The sequence below is a fragment of the Chiloscyllium plagiosum genome, chromosome 23 (assembly GCF_004010195.1).
Source record: "Chiloscyllium plagiosum isolate BGI_BamShark_2017 chromosome 23, ASM401019v2, whole genome shotgun sequence".
Lineage (NCBI taxonomy): Eukaryota > Metazoa > Chordata > Chondrichthyes > Orectolobiformes > Hemiscylliidae > Chiloscyllium > Chiloscyllium plagiosum.
In genome coordinates this window covers 30,707,541-30,727,412 of record NC_057732.1, presented here as the reverse complement: position 1 = coordinate 30,727,412, position 19,872 = coordinate 30,707,541, and the positions used below count along the sequence as shown (strand labels likewise).

The window sequence follows — 19,872 nt, the reverse complement described above, 5'->3', positions numbered from 1 at the left end:
GGGAGTCACGGAGGGAGTGGTCTTTTCGGAATGCTGATAGGGGAGGGGAGGGAAATATATCACTGGTGGTGGGGTCCGTTTGGAGGTGGCGGAAATGACGGCGGATGATACGCTGTACATGGAGGTTTGTGGGGTGGTAGGTGAAGACCAGTGGGGTTCTGTCCTGGTGGCGGTTGGAGGGGCGGGGCTCAAGGGCGGAGGAGCGGGAAGTGGAAGAGATGCGGTGGAGGGCAATGTCGACTACGTCTGGCGGGAAATTGCGGTCCTTGAAGAAGGAGGCCATCTGGGTTGTATGGTTTTGTAACTAGTCCTCCTGGGAGCAGATGCGGCAGAGACGAAGGAATTGGGAATATGGGATGGCGTTTTTACAGGGGGCAGGGTGGGAGGAGGTGTAGTCTAGATAGCTGTGGGAGTCGGTCGGTTTATAGTAAATGTCCGTGTCGATTTGGTCACCTGAGATAGAAATGGAAAGGTCTAGGAAGGGGAGGGAGGAGTCTGAGATGGTCCAGGTGAATTTGAGGTCGAGGTGGAAGGTGTTGGTAAAGTGGATGAACTGTTCAACCTCCTCATGGGAGCACGAGGCATGAACTGTTCAACCTCCTCGTGGGAGCACGAGGGACTGGGACTTGACACCATACTATGCCACTCTAATTCGTGTAGTCTTAACCATCTGGAGGAATGCATAGCAATATAGGGAGAAGGTCTCTGACCTTTTGCACTCTACAGTGTTAAGTGCTACCATCTTCTCTCCAATCCTCACATTCATTCTATCTCTGCTACTGTACCCACCTCCCACCAAGGCTCATGCATTACCTCTCACTATTGTCTGCAACATCTTCTCTCATTCACTGTCACCCACACCAATCCTGGACAACACTAACTCTGCATGCCCTCTGCACTGCCCACTCACTCTATCTGGACACCTCACTACCTGCATGAAAAGTAACAACTGTGCCACCCACTTTCACCTCCCTTAATACCTGCCACTTTCTCATTCCAGGAGAAAACTGTCCACAACAAGGCAGAAAGAGTGGGCTGCCTCACATTCGGCTCCTCACCCATTATGAATCCATCGTGACTCTGATCACCCCAATGGCTAACTGACCATGTCCAAGCCCAAGGACTGGTATCAGAGATTCCCCTTGTTTTACTGTGCTGGGACCCCCGAGCAATGACAATCTCCCTTGACTTGACTAGAAACAACTGGAAACCATGACAAGTTTCCTGGGTCTGTGCCTCACTAAATGACACTACAATACAGCAGAATTGAGAGCCTGGTAACTCTAGCTGAGGAAGAAAAGGCAAAGTGGGGATGCTGTGAGTATCCAGATGGACTCAGTGAGTGAACACACAATGATAGCAAACCATCAGGGCAGAGATGCAGCCTCGTCCAGGACATTAGCTGGGTGTGGGCCACTGAATCCAAAGTGTCTTTGCTGCACCATGACAATAATAGTTGCCATTTTGCTTTGAGATGCAGAATTAATGTACAAAACATACATTTCATAAGTGGATTGGAGATGTACAATGAGGGTTGTTAGAAGTTGATATAAGTCATATGCCAATTTCATATGCCTGATGTCCAACATGTAGATCCAACATGTAAGCGGTAAGCTAAAATCACCAGGCACTCACTTCATGTTGAGAATTCTTGATATATGGTTTTCTTGCAGTGAGTGACAGGCTGGGAAATTGCATACTAATAAGGCAAGATGTGATAAACCCCTTTCATAGGAATCACGTGTTCCTAGTGAGAATCTTGTCTCTGTCTAGAAATTGATCAGAAGTTGCCCCCATGTGCACCTGCTGGCAAGATAGGCCTCAATGACCTGTAGTGTGATTCTGTCACATTTCTTGCTGTAGCCCAAATCATTCAGGCCCCTATATGACACCACCATAATCTTTTCATTTCTCATCGTTGGAGAATCCTATTGGAAGCATAACCTAATAATCATAAGGAGCGGTCTTAATCGCCAATAAATAAACTGACAAATATGTTGCCAGCAAATCTCATATGGTAGATAATCACATGGGTTGAAAGTTCTTCAACAACAGACATTGACACGGAGGTAAATAATTTAAAAACTAGAATAACTGGACAGAAAAGTACTATAAACTTCGTGGTATTTTGAGGTACACAATTTGTTTTAGTTTTTTAAAAGTGCCGGTTCAAAAAGTGGCTGTTAAAACAAGGTTTGCTGTTGTTGCCTGGTTTTGGAATGGAAGCATTACTGTTCATAAACTTTTGTTTACAATGGGATTCTGAATGTCACGTGCCTTCTGTTAATTATTCCTATACTTGTGGGAATCCTGTCACTTTCTTGTTTCACCTATTTCATTAGGAACTGTATGAAATGCCTGCTTGAAACAGACAACTTTATACCAAAAGAACAAGAATCCAGTTGCTAAGAAATCTAAGGAACTAGTTACTTTGAATGCTTCAGTATTGTTGTCATGGTGTAAACAGGGTGAAACTCTCCAGTCACCAGCTGACCTAACTCTTCAGCCAAAGCTCAGCCATTCTTTGCTTGTTACATGCAGAGAAACCTAAGTAATTATTTTTAAAAAACTGTCTGGGAAAGAAACAGCTTCTGTAGTACTCCACTTTTATTGACTCCAATGGAGCTTTTTTAATATCGTGCTCCTCTTCAGAACAAAGCAGTACACAAACTTATTTGGTGAATACATGAACCAAGTCCAAAACAACACTTTTCTGCACAGTTGACTACATTAGTCAGCTGAGGTGTTGACATAAACTATGGAACATCGAAAAGTTAGCATGGCTATGCCAACAAAGTCATTATAAATCTTCAGCTCTAGCAAACAATGGCCCAAATCCTTTGATTTCCAGGTCATTTGAGATAGGATACAAGCTTGAAAATGCATTTCAGGACGTACGGCGCTCCCAGTGTATAGACATGAGCTGCACTTGCTCAAAGCTTAAAGTTCCAATGGGCTGATTGTTGCAGTCCAGGACTCTCAGACGTTGAGCTCAGTGTGAAGACTTGGGCCAGATACATGGCACTTGCCTGTATACTTTTACCCTGAAACTGTTACAGTTTAACCCATTCTACCTCCATTTGTTATGAAAATGTGGGTGTGCTGCACCTTTAAGAAAGTTAAAAGCTAGCAGAACTACCTGACAGCACCAAGTGCTCTGAACAAGATATAATGTAATCTTTTGGTCCAGCTGCTAGTGTAGCTGGTTGCCAGGAGACAAAAACAAATTTGAATTAGGTCAATCAATTTAAATTATACCCCCCCCCCCAAAACCAAACTTCAATCAACTTTGAATTTAGTATATTGACAGTCTTAAAAGATTGACAATCCGATGCTTTGGGGGTATAAGACCAGGAAAACCTGAACAGTTGAGACAGAACTGCCAAAAGACCAACAGATATAGGCTGTTAGTCTGAGCTCTAAGACGTTCCTGACTAGAGAAGCAGTTTTCAGAAAAAACATCAACACCGACCTGGACAGCAAATCTACAGAGGAAGATCGAAAGAGAAGATCCGATTGCTACCTGGTTTTGAAATTTGAATTTTCACAGATTACTGCACTGGATAAATCGTTTGTGGTGCCGATTTAAACTAGCAGGAGGGTTTACCCCATGTCGTAACATGCTATTAGTCAGCATAATTCAACTGAGCATCACAACTAACCACAACCCCTCTCCAAATAAATCACTCATCAGAGCTGACCAGACTACCCCCACAACCCAGTTATCCAACAACACACCCAATCAATTGACTATCCCCAACACAGGATTAGCCCTTACCTGATTAGTCCCTTAGCTACATGACTAACCACTCAACCACTTCACCCACCTATCCATCTCACAAACTCATTATTCTCTCGCTGAAAGATTAGATCTTTTAAAAACCTACCTGATAACCCAGCTACTATGGTGAAAAGGGTGGATAATATTCTTTGTTCATCTTTTCTTGTGTCGTACTATCATCTTGATGGATGTCTGTGCTGACCTTGAAACTTCAGGTGGGATTGGAAGATATGACCAGAAAATGGTAAAAGTGAAAGGTTTGCAAAAATATTTGCAGGTAGCCTCAATACATTCAGCTTCAAAACTGACTGGAAGATCTAGGTCATTCCATTTTTCTCATCAGTCACTTTCCTTTCTGATCTGCAGTATTTGCCTCAGGGATACCATTATGCTTCTTACATCTCCACTTAAATATTCTGATAGTTTTATGTCAGGTCAGTTTGAGGCAGAAGATGGAATAAATAGAGGAACACTGCCCACCCCCATTTAAGTGTGCTTCTGCATGCTTTTGGTCAGTGTTAATGGAAAATAGTGCTTTTCAGAGGAAGAATGTTTTCAACAGTTTAGTGAAAAATGAAGTAGGCTTCATTGCAACTTTTTATCACTGCAAAATTGCCTGAAAATTGATAGGAATTAAAGGAAAATAGCACATTCTATCCCTGTTAACCCTTTGGGTTCATGCTGACAAATTGCTTGTCCTTTCCACTCAATTTGACTTGGCATCCCCCAAATTATTGTGTTTTATCTCATTTACATTTCTCCCAATTCTCAGTTCAAGCCAGTTTGCTTGACACCCTCCAACATTCCAAACTCAGTTTAAACTGTTACTGACTCTTTTCAACATCAAGGGCTAGATTTTATGGGACTTCGCTGATGTGAAATCCAATTGCCCCACAGTGATGATACATTAAGGATAGCTTTAAATAGCAGCACTAGAGAGCCATTGGCAAATCTCAATTGCGGGCAACTCTGTGTAGTTCCAAAAGCACCAGAAGACAGTCACAGCCACTGGAACTATTACAATGCCCCTAAAAAGTGAAGATGTCTCCTAGATTTTGAATATGTCCAGCATGGCTGACTGAGACCCCAGCAAAAAAGGGTAATAGGAAATTTGGTGGAGGGGGATTGGATTAGATATGGCTGGAGCAAAGATCCCACCCTGCCGGACTTCGACATTGGAAGATGCCTCATGCTGTATAAGTGAAATCTCATTTTGATCTAAATGAGATTTTTGATCAATCCTCAAACCATGAGGTTCTTGTGACATGATGACAGTGACTGGATAAGAAAGTCAGGCTTCATGTCCCACCTGCTGTGGTCATGTGCTATAACGTGTCCAAACAGGTTGAATAAAAATAAATTGATCCAATTATAGTGCCCTGTCAGACATAAAGTAGTACAGAACCCAAAAGCGATAGCTCAAAAGTATCCTCTGCCATTGACATCAAGAGTATAGTGGTGCCTCTGGGCCAGAGGATCAGGATTCAAGTCAGACTGGAGTTGTCACTTTAAAAATTCTTTGAAGAATATGGGCATCATGGTTTGGGTCAACATTTGTTGCTAACCCCTAATTATTCCTCCTTGATCGAAGAAGCTTGTGAGCTGGTTATAGAAGACATTCATCACATTATTCTAGTTCTGAAGTTAAATATAGGCCAGACCAGATAAGGATGGTAGATTTCCTTCTCTAAAATATGCTAATAAATCAGATGGTTTTCATTTATGACAATCAATGATACTTGTGATGCTAACCATCACTAATGACAGGTTTTTTTATTCCAGGTTTATTAACTGAATTTAATTTTCCCATGAGATTTGAACCCAAATCCACTGAGTATTAGCCTGGACCTCTGGACTACAGGTCCAGTGATATTATCATTATGGTCTCCCCATGATGATCTGTACAAGTTAATTAAAAATAGTTTACAAAGGATACTCTGACAATATGAATCATAGGAATTGCACAGGAGGCTGGCAATGTATCCACGCCAGCTAATCGAAAAGCTAATTCTTGGTCTGTGGCTTTGTATGGCACTGAAGTGCATACCCAAGCTAATAAAATAATACCACTGATGAAGAGAGCAACTTTTTTCATATAAGTTTAAGTTATTTATTATCAAATGTAAGTAAGATCATACTTATTTTCATGTACCAAACTGATATCCAGGATGTAGAACAATTTGTCTTGTAAACCTAGCTGGCTTAATCTAACAGACAGTGTTAATAATGGTGATAGTTTTTTAAAAAAAGTTGTCATGTATAATTTTAGGGAAATTTCATTGTGGGATCTACTCATTTGAAACATTAACTTTTTTTTCTTAGCCATCATAACCTGATGACTCCTCTGTCTGGAATCTTTCATTTTCTTTAGTTAACTACTTTTAAAATGCTTATGAAATAGATTCCTCCTTAACCAAATTCTTATAATTGGTAATGTGTCAAATCAAAGGTTACTATACAACATAAGAGTTCATGGTGTAGGATGTGCCACATCAGCACAGCTGAAGGATTGATGAGTGAACAGGAAGTAGAGAGTAGGGATAAATCAGGCCTTTTGGGATGGTAAACTGTAACAAGTAGAATGCAATAGGGATAAATTCTGAGACCTCAATTATTTCCAGTCTGTATCAATGATTTAATTAGAGACTGGATCTACAGTAGCTAAACTTATTGATGACACCAAGATTGGCATGAAAGGAACTTCTTAAGAGGAAGTGAGTCTGCAAAGGGATATAGATGGGTTAGGTGAGTGGGCAAAAATTTTACAAATGGAGTGTACTGTGAGTAAATGTAGAGAGACTGCAGAGTTCTTGTCTAGTAGGATCTAGCAGGGATACCAGATGATATAATCACCACTTCCTGAATTCTATGTTAATTGAAGATTGATTGGGTGAGAAGTTGACTGGTATATATAAATGTAGATGGAGATACATAATCAGTGAGGTTATAATTAGTGGCATGAGTGTTACAATAAAACTCTGACCAGAAAAACATATGCCTGGAATCTCTCTAACGAACATTTTAATTTATCATGATTATCAGGCAGAACTTGGTACAGAGGGAGCTGGGTGCCCTCATACTTGAATCTTAAAAATACTACTATGCAGTACAGCAAGTGAGTAAAAAGACAAACTAATGTTGGTGTTTATTACAAGGGGAATGATATATAAAAGTAAGGAAGTTTTACTGCAGCTGCACATGGCATTGTCAAGACTACATCTTGAGTACTGTGTATAATTTGGTCTCCTTATTGGGTTAGAAGCCACTTAGAGAAGGTTCCCTTGACACATTGCTGAGATGAAGAATTTATAATAAGGAAGGTTGAATGGTACGGCTAAACTTATTGGAGTTTAAGAGACCGGAGTCCGAATGAGAAAGAGAGAAGGGAACATGATTAGGTGGATAGCAGGAGAATGTTTAATTCCATGGGGAGACTAGACGCAGGGAACATAATTTAAGAATAAGGAATCACACTTTTTAAAACAGATGAGAACGTTTTCCTTCCAATATTGTTTGTGAATGAAATTCTCCTCCCTTCTAAAATATTGGAGTCTAGGTCATTGACTATATTCATAGCAGAATGAAATAAATTGTTGATAGTGAAGGAAGTTAATGGTTATGGTGGCTAAATGTGAAAATGGAGTTGATCTTATTGAATGGTGGAGCAGGCTCAAAATATCAAATGGCCTAAACTAGCTTCTAAATTCCTTTAGATTAGATACATTTTGCACTTCCTGGAATTCTTTAACTAGCAGGTCTACACAAGCCATAAAACTAATTTTGATTTGGTAACAAGTTTAAAAAATTGTTTAATAAGTGACTTTTTTTTACTAGCTGCCTTCTATTGCTGATGAATAATGAATAAATGCATAAACATCTGTAATATGTTTTCAAATGTTAAGTTTAACCACCACTTACAAAGGTACTGTTAAGACTAGATTTTAATTTTTATTAAATACCTGGAAGCAAAGATAAATCTGAGTTTTTAAACTTCTACATTTTCTAATGTAGGTCTAAACCACTACTGATATTTCAGCTGAAAAGTTTGGAATGGACATGGATGGCACAAGCAATTGACTTAGTCTTCCTCTACTGATCATTTTTGAGTGAATAACAAGTTCCTTGAAAATGCCAAACAGTATTCCTTTGTTAGGATAAAGGATGCAAAATAATAGTTAAAGATTGATGGAACTGCTATGCCAATTCAGAAGGCAACATTGGTTCAAGATTTGTAAGGTTTAAGGCATTCCAAAATACAAACAGCAAATCCCTAATCTCTCAAATCAGGAACTTCATACTTGTCCCATAACTGAAATAGAATAGTAAAAATGAATCTATATACAATTTTATTATAAATAATGGAAATCATTCTCAAGGTGTGCTCACTGTGCAACAAACCAAAATTGCATATCCTAATGCATACATATTAAAAGAAAAAGAATGACGGTAAATTAGCTCATTGTGTGTTCTAAGTCTCGAACGTATTTGCTATACATCATATATATTGTATCAATATGCAAAGGAGCAATATCTTGTGAAAACAGGAAATTCCTAGAGTCCATAGAAGAAAACACTTTAACAATGACTATCATGTTATTAAATAGGAGCACCCTCCATTAATTGATCATAGTCTGTAAATATAAATATATATTTCCAACAATGTGAAAAACTGAAAAATATGGAAGTGTTTGGACCCTTACTAGATTGTAAACAGTTTTTACCATGTGTTCCTTGGAAATGAAGTCAACAGTTTAATCTCTGCTGTGGTTCATCTATTGTTTTATAGAAAGTTAAGTGATTTGGAGAAAAGAGAAGTAAAACTTTTAGGGAGGTAGGAGATGGGGTTTATGGCTCTTAATTAATAGGAGACAGATTTTTGAAAAGACTATTGGGGCTTTTGTGCTGATTGCTTAGCAACTCTTCCTCAAATTAGTTTTTCTGTTTTCACATATTTAGACCAGGAAATGAGCTGACCCCTGGAGCTCAGTGTCTCCTTCCCTCAGTAGAAGTTCTTGATCAAAGAACTACAAATGCTGAAAATACAAAACCAAAACACAGTTGGAGAGAAACACAGTAGGTCTGGCAACAGCTGTTTACAGAAAATGTATTGAATGCAATGAAGGAGGATAACTGAACTCAATGTTAACTCTGTTTTTCTCTCAACAGTTGTTGCCAGATTTGCTTCTCCTGATCTCTGTTTCTGTTTCAGTCATGCTGTAACTTGATAAATATCAGAATCTCTAACTACCTGAGAAACCTGAAAAGCTTAATTTTTTAAAGACTCAGGTTCAGCTTGATATCACTCCCAAAGTCACAGAGGAGGCTGTGCCACCAGACCCTGCCAGACTGGTCTGAGGTCACTGTTTGGTCAGTGCTACCTCCGGGGTGCAGAAGAATGTTGGAGCAATGCAAAATTAAACTCAAGGACTTTCTTCACTCCACCACAGTGAGTACTACAATCTTCTCTCTTCTATCTCACACTCACTCTGTAGCTGCTACAGCACCCATTTCTCACCAAGGCTCATACTTTGCCACTCATTATTGCCTGCACTAGCTCTCATTCCCTTCAACTCTAATAACTCAGCATTCCCTCTGTGCTGCTCCCTCAGTCTTTCAGTACACCTCACCACCTTTCCCCCAGATGCATCAACAATAAGAGTCATGCCACCCACTGTAATCTCATTCATTAGTTCCTTTGGCTCATTAGAAGAAATCATCTCCCCCATAACAGGGCAGAGAGAGCCTGGACAGGGAAGGCAACTTGACATTCATTTCCTCACCACCTTTGAAGAAAGAATCTTGGCAGGAGAACAGTATCCTGTGGAGATGCTGAAAAATCCATGTCCTGCCAAACAAATAAACACTATTCTTTGTTCAACTGAAACTCTTGCATGAACTCCACTGTCGTTCACAATTAGTAGGTGCAACATCTTCTGTCATCTTGCTGGTTCTTCTGTCCTGCCCTTAACCTCTAAGAAATGCCTGGTTCCTTCAGAAGCCCCATCCTTGATTCTGAGGATGAGTACAAAGGCTCAGAGGTAACATTAGTAAATCAAGCTTCGGCAACCCCCACCAACCCAGATACTGATACTTCAGTGGGAGTCATAGGCATAGAGGGTGTAGGTACACAATCTCGTGAGCGCCTTACAGTGACAGCTGTGCATTGGCTGTGGGAGGAACAGCCTTAGCAGTTGGTATTTGAAACTTTGCCAGACAGCAGGCTGCTTAGTTTTGGGCAGAAGATGATCTTCTGCTGTTGGCAATCAGGAACTTCATCCAAATGTACAAGATGGAGCTGCAATGGTAGAAGGGCATATGGGATGCATTGACCATCACTGCCCAGAAGCTGCAGCATTGCACCAAGTCCTGCAACTGTTTGTCTGCCTCAATGGACAGACTGGTAGCTGCCTTGGAGAGCCAGGACCAGCATCCTCAGGGACTGCTGGAGAGGCAGGAACAGCTGGATTCCCTCATCTCACCTCATGATCTTCATGACCGAAGGCATGGCAACAAATAGTGGGGATCTTTGAAAGCTGGAGGTGGAACCAACCATACACACGCCTACCCACACACATTCTCCTGTGCGCTTTCCACTCAGACACTGCAGAGGTGGCCAGACCCTCCATCTCCATTCTGCCTGTCCTTCTCCGATTCTTAGAGATTGAGGAGGATCAACTTGTATCAGGCAAGAAGACCCTCAATGTATCTAAACCCAAGCAACTCCAGGGTTGCCCAACAGGGCCAACAGTTGCACATCTGAGCAAGTTCCCTCCAGGCTTTTTCACTTTCATGGACACAGCTAAGTATTTCAAGAATTTTCAGTTTTTGTTTTATTGTTATTGGAGTACTCTCCAATTTGTCTGGATCTTAGCCATGGGTATGTAAAATAGGTCTGCATTGCTTTTAGAACATGTCACTTACTTTTCTGCATATTTGTAAAGGGATGTTTCCACACGAATTTTCCCAAGTAAGTGAATAAAGAATCTGGTCTTTCAGCACCACAAAAGGAACATAATCAATTAACTGATACGTTAGCTACAAACTAAACTTGTAAACTACATTCTAAGTGACTTGAGACGTTCATTATTAAGTTAGTTAATAAACTTAAAGCAACCAAATACAATCAATTTTAACTGAGTCAACTAATTTAGGCGATCTTGGAAATCATAGCATTAGTAAATAATAATACATTTGAAGTAGAAATTGGTGAAATAGAGTATGGATTTAGACCTGGAGAAGGAATGAACAGTGGAGCGAACATTTAACTTTAGAACAATCTTCAACAAATATCTACAAGATATAAATATTACATGCTTCATAGATTATAGAAAAATGTTTGTTTATCACCAAAAACTAATAGATCTGCTGTTGAAATGTGACAGCAAAGATACGACATATATTCAGAATCTGTTTGCCTGTACACCATGACTGATCAGATAGTGAGTGTTGGATGAGAAGATGAGCAATTGGTTATATTTTAAGTGAAGGAAAGATTACCACATTGTTACATACCTCTGCTGAAATTTTTCAAACTGTACAAAAAATGAACATTCAGAGAGTCAGATATACTTCAAGGGGTTGAAATTGGACACCCGAAAATGACAAACTTGGAGTATGCTCAGAACTACAAGCAGAATCAGAAGATGTTGTACTAATATTGTGGATGGAGTAAAACACCAGAAATGAATGATGTTACATTGGAACAAGTAGATAGGTTTGTCAACTGAGGACAAATTTGAATGAAATATGGGAGATGTGATGCCCAAGTCAGAAGAAGGATCAAGATAGCCACAAGCCACAAGTAATTTCGTGAAGATCGAGAATGTTTTAACAACTGGAAAAACTAAAGCCTCTTATAAAGGAGAAATCTCGTAAGATGCTACATTCTATCCACTTTTTCAGATGCCTAGACAATAAGCCAAGATCTTTGGAAAAAATAAAGGCCATTGAAATGCAGGTTTGGAAACACGCTTAAAATTCTATCCACAAACCATTACACAGGTGATGAGATCCCTCAAATTGCAAGTGCAAAGGAACTCAAAAAAGGTAACATGCCGAAAGGAAAATGTCATTATTTCACCTAGTTGATCAGAAGTGAAAAATTACGAAGTCTCTGAGAGGAGTGAAAAGTGGAGGGCAGCAGAAAAAAAAGCCAACCTAGGTATAATTAAATGATGAAATTCACAGTAGTTACATACAAGCTACAGTGAATGTTTAAGGATGGTGAAAGACTGGTTAACATGGCATAGCATGTCAGTAGATCTTCTTGTAGGAATGGTTCACTTATTCACCACAGGGGATAATATTGCAATCTGTCAGCATTAGGAAAATGGTTGAGAGCTTTGTTGCTGAATTCCTTCTAAAGATAGAAAAAAATCAATGAGGAACCACTGCTAGTCTTGGTTGAGACACTGAAGTACTCTCTCTTCATTAGGACGGTTTACTGGTTGGGAACAGACTTTCACAAATACCCTCAATTCCGGGTTGAACTCAAATTAGCAACTTGTTTTATTTCAGTACTGCTTGCACTTTTAAGATTATTTTTCATATCCTTTCCTTTTTACAAACAAAAAAGTAAAAGGATTTCCCATTATATTAAATAAAATTGCATTCTTGTCAGTTAATTGTATCCTAGGACAAAATAATGAGCTGCCTCTTACTAATGAGTATTCTCTTACACAAGGATGCAATGCGTGGAAGCCAGTAAGGCAGGACTAGACTGCTAACAGACAGTAGAGAGATTGGTGAACTATACAGTTCCTTTTTGAAGGAAAATTGGAGGACAAATTATTCCCAAAATATCCTTGCTGTTAAATTATAACATGACCTTCTGTAAACTTAAGATCATCTAAAACTCTGCCACCTCTGTCCCTATTTGTGTTAAGTCCTCTTTACCCATTACTTTCATGCTTACTGAATTATATTGGCTACCAATGAAACAATTCTTTTGATTTTAAAATTCTCATCCTTGTTTTCAAATCTGATCATCTTAACCCACTATTTCTAAATCTTTGCTAGCCCCACAATCCTCTGCTATCATCTAATTTTAGCCTGTTAAACACTTTGGATTTTGATTTGTTCTACCATTCATGGCCAAACCTTGAACTGCATAAGCCCTAAGGTCTGCAACTACCTTTCTAAATCTCTGTTTTCTCCTTTAAAACATATGTCTTTCACCAAATGTTCTGTAGCCTGATGTTAAAATTTGCTTTCTAAAACTCTTGTCAAGTGCCTTGGGATGATTTAATATAATTAAAGGCCCTTTAAACACAAATTGTTGTTAAGTCAACTTTATTCTATTGCTATAATTCCTGGACAAGAAGATTCCATTGGTGAGAAAAGCCTTAGATTTGTAATCTGAAACTTTTATTGTCTGGGTGCAAGAGAAAGAAACATAAGGTCGAATGCAAGAAGAAAGAGCAGATTTGTTTTCTAACATTGAATGAAAGGAAGACTATACATTTTCCTTACTTTTACTTACCCATTGATGCACATGTTTCTGGTCTATTTAATGAACTAATGATCACAAAGCCAAAGCCTTCACTTTCTTTACGATATATAATAATGTCATTGGCCTGTACACCATGACTGACCAAACTCTCTGCAGGTGAGGAACCACTGGGAGGTGCTTGTGTGTTATTTGGGCAAACAGCAAAATCACTTCTGGGAGAACTGTGTTGTGTAGATACAGATCCTGGACTTCGTCCATTCTCAGAAGTTGGCCCACCTGGAAAACAAAATATGTATGGTACTTTTGTGTTCATTCACAAACCTAAATGTGCAGACTGTATACAGATAGAACAGTAGAGTCAATTCCATAATGATACCAGTAGGAGAATGAGCAGAAAGATGCTTTGGCTCTCCTTTGGATTTAACTAGAGTGTCTTCTATAATTGTGGTTTCCCGCTCACTGTTGTTGACAGGGCCCTCAGCCGCACCTGACCTATCATCCATGCTTTCGCCCTTGCCCTTTCACATCACTCACAGGAATGTGATCAGGTCCCCTTTGTTCTCACTTTTCATCCCACCAGCCTCCGCATTCAAAGGATCATTCTCTGCTATTTCAGACAACTCCAGCAGAATGCCACCACCAAACTATCTTCCCCTTACTCTCCCTTCTGCACTTTTCAGGGAACATTCCCTCCGGGACACACTATTCCATTCCTCAACCACCAACATCACTCCCCCTTCCCATAGCACCTTCGCATGTAACCACTGAAGGTGCAATACCTTCCCATTCACCTCCTCCCTGCTCACCTTCCAAGGGCCTAAACAGTCTTTCCAGGTGAAGCAGCATTTCACCTATGCCTCCTCCAATCTTGCGCATTATATTTGCTGCACCCAATATGGCCTACATTGGAGAAACCAAACGCAGACTGGATGACTGCGCACACATCGGATGTGTTATGCAAAGCAATCATGACCCCGACCTTCTTGTAGCTGGTCATTTTAATACAGCGTCTTGCCCACTTGTCTGCCCTTGGCAAGCTGCAGTGCTCCAGCGAATCACAGCGCAAACTGAAGGAGCAATATCACATCTTCAAACTAGGCAGTGTACAATCTTCTGTGCTCAATACTGGGTTCAACACTTTCAAACAGTGAACCCATTCCTTCCCTTTCTTTTAGCTTCACTTGTTACATTCTCTGTCACCCTCTCTCTCTCCTCCCCCCACTCCAGTGGGACTGTGTTAGATATGCCATTCTTCTGCCATTCTCACATTCCGATCACTTAATCTGAATGATCAACATCCTTTCTCCCCTAGCACTCCAACTCTCCCCTGCTCCCACTATTGCGCAAATGCTGCCCCCTCCACACTTCACTTCAGCTCTGAAGAGTCATCTAGACTTGAAATGGTAGCTTGCTTTCTCTCCATGAATGCTGCCTGACCTGCTGTGATCTCCAGCATTTTCTGTTTTCAGTATTATGAAACCCCACCCATGATACCACTATTCCTGTCCCAGAGAATGATTTTATGTACATAATCTGAACTTATCTTGCACTCACTACATTCAATTCTCAAGCACTACAATAGTAGTGGCCACAAAAATGTAACCTCTGTAGATTTACACATATCTGCTACAGACTAAGATTGAAATATTTCACATTTTCATACAAATAGTTACCTGTATCATTACATTTTTGTCACTGGATGAAACTGTGCTATATTACATTTGAAGGAGAAATAATAAATTTGTAATCTTTAGTTCTCCTCTACTCAATGCATTTTGTCAGAGGAATCACTGTCATTCCACTGCAAGATATTGCTGCAGTTTGGTTGGGAATGGGTTCTGTTTGTTAATGTTTGTAGACTTTTTAGTACAGCCTGCAAATAAACTTAGTTTTGTGTTTGTTTGTTTTGGTTTAAAATTATTTTTTTTCTCCACCTCTACCTCATTGGCTGACTGATATCCATAGTCACTTCATTGTTGTGAATAAAATAAGCCAGGTCATTTTCTGACAATAGATACCAGGATAGAAATAATGAAACCCAATAACTCGAGACATGACAGATCATATGCTTTATTTTCGTTGCTCCTGTTAAGAATGAAATTATTTGATTAAACAGGATAGTATTTTAAAAATTCCTGATCCAAAATAAGATATGTTAACTCGATATTTGTCTTTTCAGGAATAAGTGGATAGTGTCTCTTGTCTACATATCACATTTTTGTCCACTGCTCTTTATGAGAGGAGTGGTAGAGAAATGTCAGTGCTCTCTCTATAAATTATAGATCATAGATCAAGAAAGTGATGAATTAGAAACCAAATGCAGCATTGACAAGTGTATTGAAAAGTTGGCAGTGACAAAGTAAGATGAGGAATGAAGTATTGGGTTTGCGGTAGAACACAGCTTTGCATCCACAGTTCTTGCATGGTGACTTTTTAGTTTGGTTAAACTCTTTGAGGAAGGTAAATCAGAAGGATTACCCAGCTTTAGCCTGTCCCTTCATCTGGAAAATGGTGCATGCAGATTATGGACAGCTAAGAAATAAGAAAATTAGAAAACAAATTATTTGGTTCTCCTCAATATTAACTTTCCCTTCCTATCATCTCCATTTATAGTACGGTTGTTAAAATCAATGGGTCATCAGGCTGGAAATTCAGTTTTCTAAAGCTTAGAATCATAGAGGTGTACAGCACGGAAACGGACCCTTTGGTTTAACTCGTCCATGCCGACCAGATATCCCAACCTAATCTAGTCCCACTTGCTAGCCCCTGGCCCATATCCATCCAAACCCTTCCTATTCATATACCCATCCAGATGCCTTTTAAATATTTCAATTTAGAAGCCTCCACCATTTCCTCTGGCAACTCATTCCATACATGCACCACCTTCTGAGTGAAACAGTTGCCCCTTAAGTCTCTTTTATATTCTTCCCCTCTCACCCTAAACCTAGGCCCTCTAGTTCTGGACTCCCCCATCCCAGGGAAAAGACTTTACCCAATCTTTATCCTATCCATGCCCCTCATGATTTTATAAACCACTATAAGGTCACCCCTCAGCATCTGACGTTCCAGGGAAAACAGCCCCAAGCTCAATCCTCCAAATCCTTGAAAGGGTTCAGAAAAGATTTACAAGTTTCACAACATCTTTCCGATAAGAGGGGGACTAGAATTGCACGCAATATTCCAAAAGTGGCCTCACCAATGTACTATACAGCTACAACATGACCTCCCAACTCCTGTACTGAATACTCTGACCAATAAAGGAAAGCATACCAAACACCTTCTTCACTATCCTATCTACCTGCGACTCCACTTGCAAGGAGCTATGAACCTGCACTCCAAGGTCTCTTTGTTCAGCAACACTCCCTAGGACCTTACCGTTAAGTATACAAGTCCTGCTAAGATTTCCTTTCCCAAAATGAAGGACCTTGCATTTATCTAAATTAAACTCCATCTGCCACTCCTTAACTCATTGGCTCATCTGATCAAAATCCCATTGAAATTGGAGGTAACCTTCGCTGTCCACTACACCTCCAATTTTGGTGTCATCTGCAAACTAACTTTCCCTCTTATGCTCACATTCAAAACATTTATATAAATGACTAAAAGTAATGGACCCAACACTGATCCTTGTGGCACTCCACTGGTCACAGGCCTCCAATCTGAAAAACAACCCTCCACCACTACCCTCTGTCTTCTACCTTCAAGACAGTTCTGTATCCAAATGTATTCCATGAGTTCTAACCTTTCTCACCAGTCTTCCATGGAGAACCTTGTTGAATGCCTTACTGAAGTGTATATAGATCACGTCTACCACTCTGCCCTCATCAATTCTTTTTGTTACTACTTCAAAAAATTCAATCAAGTTTGTGAGACATGATTTCCCATGCACAAAGCCATGTTGACTATCCCTAATCAGTCCTTGCCTTTCCAAATACATGTAAAGCCTGTCCCTCAGGATTCCCTCCAACAACTTGCCCACCACCGACATCAGGCTCACTGGTCTATTGTTCCTTGGCTTGTTCTTACCACCTTTCTTAAATAGTGACACCACATTAGCCAACCTCCAGTCTTCCGGCATCTCACCTGTGACTATCAATGATACGAATATCTAATTGAGGAGCCCAGCAATCGCTCCCCTAGCATTCCAGAGTTCTAGGGCATACTTGATCAGGTCCTGGGGATTTATCCACTTTTATGCATTTCAACATAACCAGCACTTCTTCCTCTCTAATATGGACATTTTTCAAGATGTCATCATCTATTTCCCTACATTCTATGTCTTCCATGTCCTTCTCCACAGTACTTGCAGAATACTTGTTTTGTATATCCCCATTTCCTGTGGCTCCACATAAAGGTTGCTTTGCTGATCTTTGAGGGGCCCTATTCCTCCAAGATCAATTGTGAATTTCACTGTTTCTTAGTTTTCCTAGATGCACTCCAATGTCCAGTGATACATGCATTCACAGCAAAGGCAGTGACTGCGCAGGTTCACTGCTGTGTCAGTTAGCAGTGTGGGTTTCTCTCTCTCTCCATGTGCTGTCATTGTCTGTTCCTCTCTTTTTTAAAAGTGCTGTTGTTTTGACCTTTTTGTCCTCCAAAGTTCCCAAACAATGCAACAACATATAAAACAGTAATTGCTGCTTCTGGAATTCGAGGAAATTACCTCCAACACCTAAAATATCTCAAAAAAAGGAGCAACCTGTTACAACCAGAAATTTTTCCTACCCTCTTGGACAGTGATTGGTTTTATTTCCTAACTCAGACTGACAATCATCACTAAATCAACTTATAGCTCAATACTGATGATCAGTCAAATTGGTTGCATCAAAATGAAATCAAATTAACCATTGAATCAAATCAAGAGCTTCAGCTTTAGAGTCTAATTGCAGAATATAGGTATTTATCTTATTAACAGAAGAAATTATTTTGTGGATGTGAGAAATCTGAAATTAAAAAAAAACCAAATACACTGGACATAGTTATCCAACTGGGCAATATCTGTGGAGAAAAATAGAACTAATATTTCAGGCCAATGAACTTGATATGGAACAAAAGATGCTGTCAATAAAACATCTACTATGTAAATATAAAGCCAGGCAAAAAGAGGTGAATGGAAGGGAAAGAACATAAAGGAGAAATATGAGAGAGGGTGGACGGCAGGAGTAACAAAATGAAAAAAAGTCTGATGATATCAGTTAAAGGAGGCAATACTGAGACAAGCATGGAAATGAAAAATGAGTCCCAGGAAATATTCCTCCAACTTCTGTTTGCTCTGCAGAAGCCTTGGTACATTTTATAGTCCTCTAAGATTAACATATGGTCACACATCTGAAAGAGAAATGCTGCTTGTGTGTAATCTGTTTAGCTGTTCTCTGTTGTTTGACCTTTCTCCCAGTTTAACATTATTGACAAGTTAAGAAATAGGAACAGCAGTAGGCCCTGCATTGAACATTCCTGATCACTGCAAGGTTCCGTATCTGTGTAGCTTAGGAGAATATTTGTCCAGGGAAAGTGTAAATAGAAACAGATTATTTTTATTTCTGTAAATAATTGGAATAGCGATAGAAACAACATTCTGGTTCACAGAGCTTTTTTTGAGACCAAACTTGGAGTATTCATGGAGCAATATATTGAGGGACAAATTAGGCTACGGGCTATTTTCAGTATTAAGTAATAAGAAAGGGCTAATTAATATTCTTGTAAAAGAAGCTTCAAGGAATACTGACCATTGTATGATAGTTTAGCCTGTCCCTTCATCTGGAAAATTATGCATGCAGATTATGAACAGCTAAAAAATAAGAAAATGGAGTTTGAAAACATTGTTGTTCAATCTGAATCAAGGGTGTAAATTCTAAAAAAGAAGAGGAAGGTGGGTGTGTAAATTGGAAAAATACATCAAAGGTTTGATGGTAGATAGGTAATGGCTACTATTTAAAGAACTAATGCTTGGATTTCAAGACAAGACATTCTTTTAAAGCGAAAAATACCCAGAAGGAAATGCAAGAGAACGATGGCTAATAAGCTAATTAAAGATAACACTAGATCACATGAGGCGGCTTAAAACATTTCAAAAATTGTTGTAAGCCTGAGGATTGGAGAATTTTAGAATTCAGCAAAGGAGTACCAAGAAATTGATCAGATCAATAATGAACTTGGACAAACTCGAAAGTTTTCTTGAATTAGAGACAGCAGAGTTTTAAACATGAGAAAAACGTGTGAAATCTAACACTTATATATGCATAACACAGGTAAATAAGCTTAGAGAGTTAAAAATCACAACACCAGGTTATGGTCCAACAGGATTATTTAGAAGCACTAGCTTTCTGACCGCTGCTCCTTCAGCAGGTGGTTGTGGAGTATAAGATCGTAAGACACAGAATGGATAGCAAAAGTTTACAGTGTAATGCAACTGAAGTTATATATTGAAAAAGACCTGGATTGTTTGTTAAGTCTCTCATTTTTTTGCTATGTTGGTTTCGATTTGGAGATGTCGGTGTTGGACTGGGGTGTACAAAGTTAAAAATCACAACACCAGGTTATAGTCCAACATATTTAATTGGAAGCACACTAGCTTTCGAAGCAACGCTCCTTCATCAAGTGATAGTCACCTGATGAAGGAGCGTCGCTCCGAAAGCTAGTG

The 19,872-nt window shown here is 39.5% G+C and overlaps 1 protein-coding gene across 15 annotated transcripts in view; it reads right to left on the bottom strand.

Annotated features, from left to right (window-relative positions):
- Positions 1 to 19,872, bottom strand: part of magi2a (membrane associated guanylate kinase, WW and PDZ domain containing 2a) — a 682,885-nt gene that overhangs the window by 52,047 nt on the left and 610,966 nt on the right. For all 15 annotated transcript variants that reach the window (XM_043713779.1, XM_043713778.1, XM_043713782.1 and 12 more), the window contains one exon: positions 13,263 to 13,508. In XM_043713779.1, the coding sequence (XP_043569714.1) occupies positions 13,263 to 13,508 (246 nt within the window). The remainder of the gene's footprint in view (positions 1 to 13,262; positions 13,509 to 19,872) is intronic.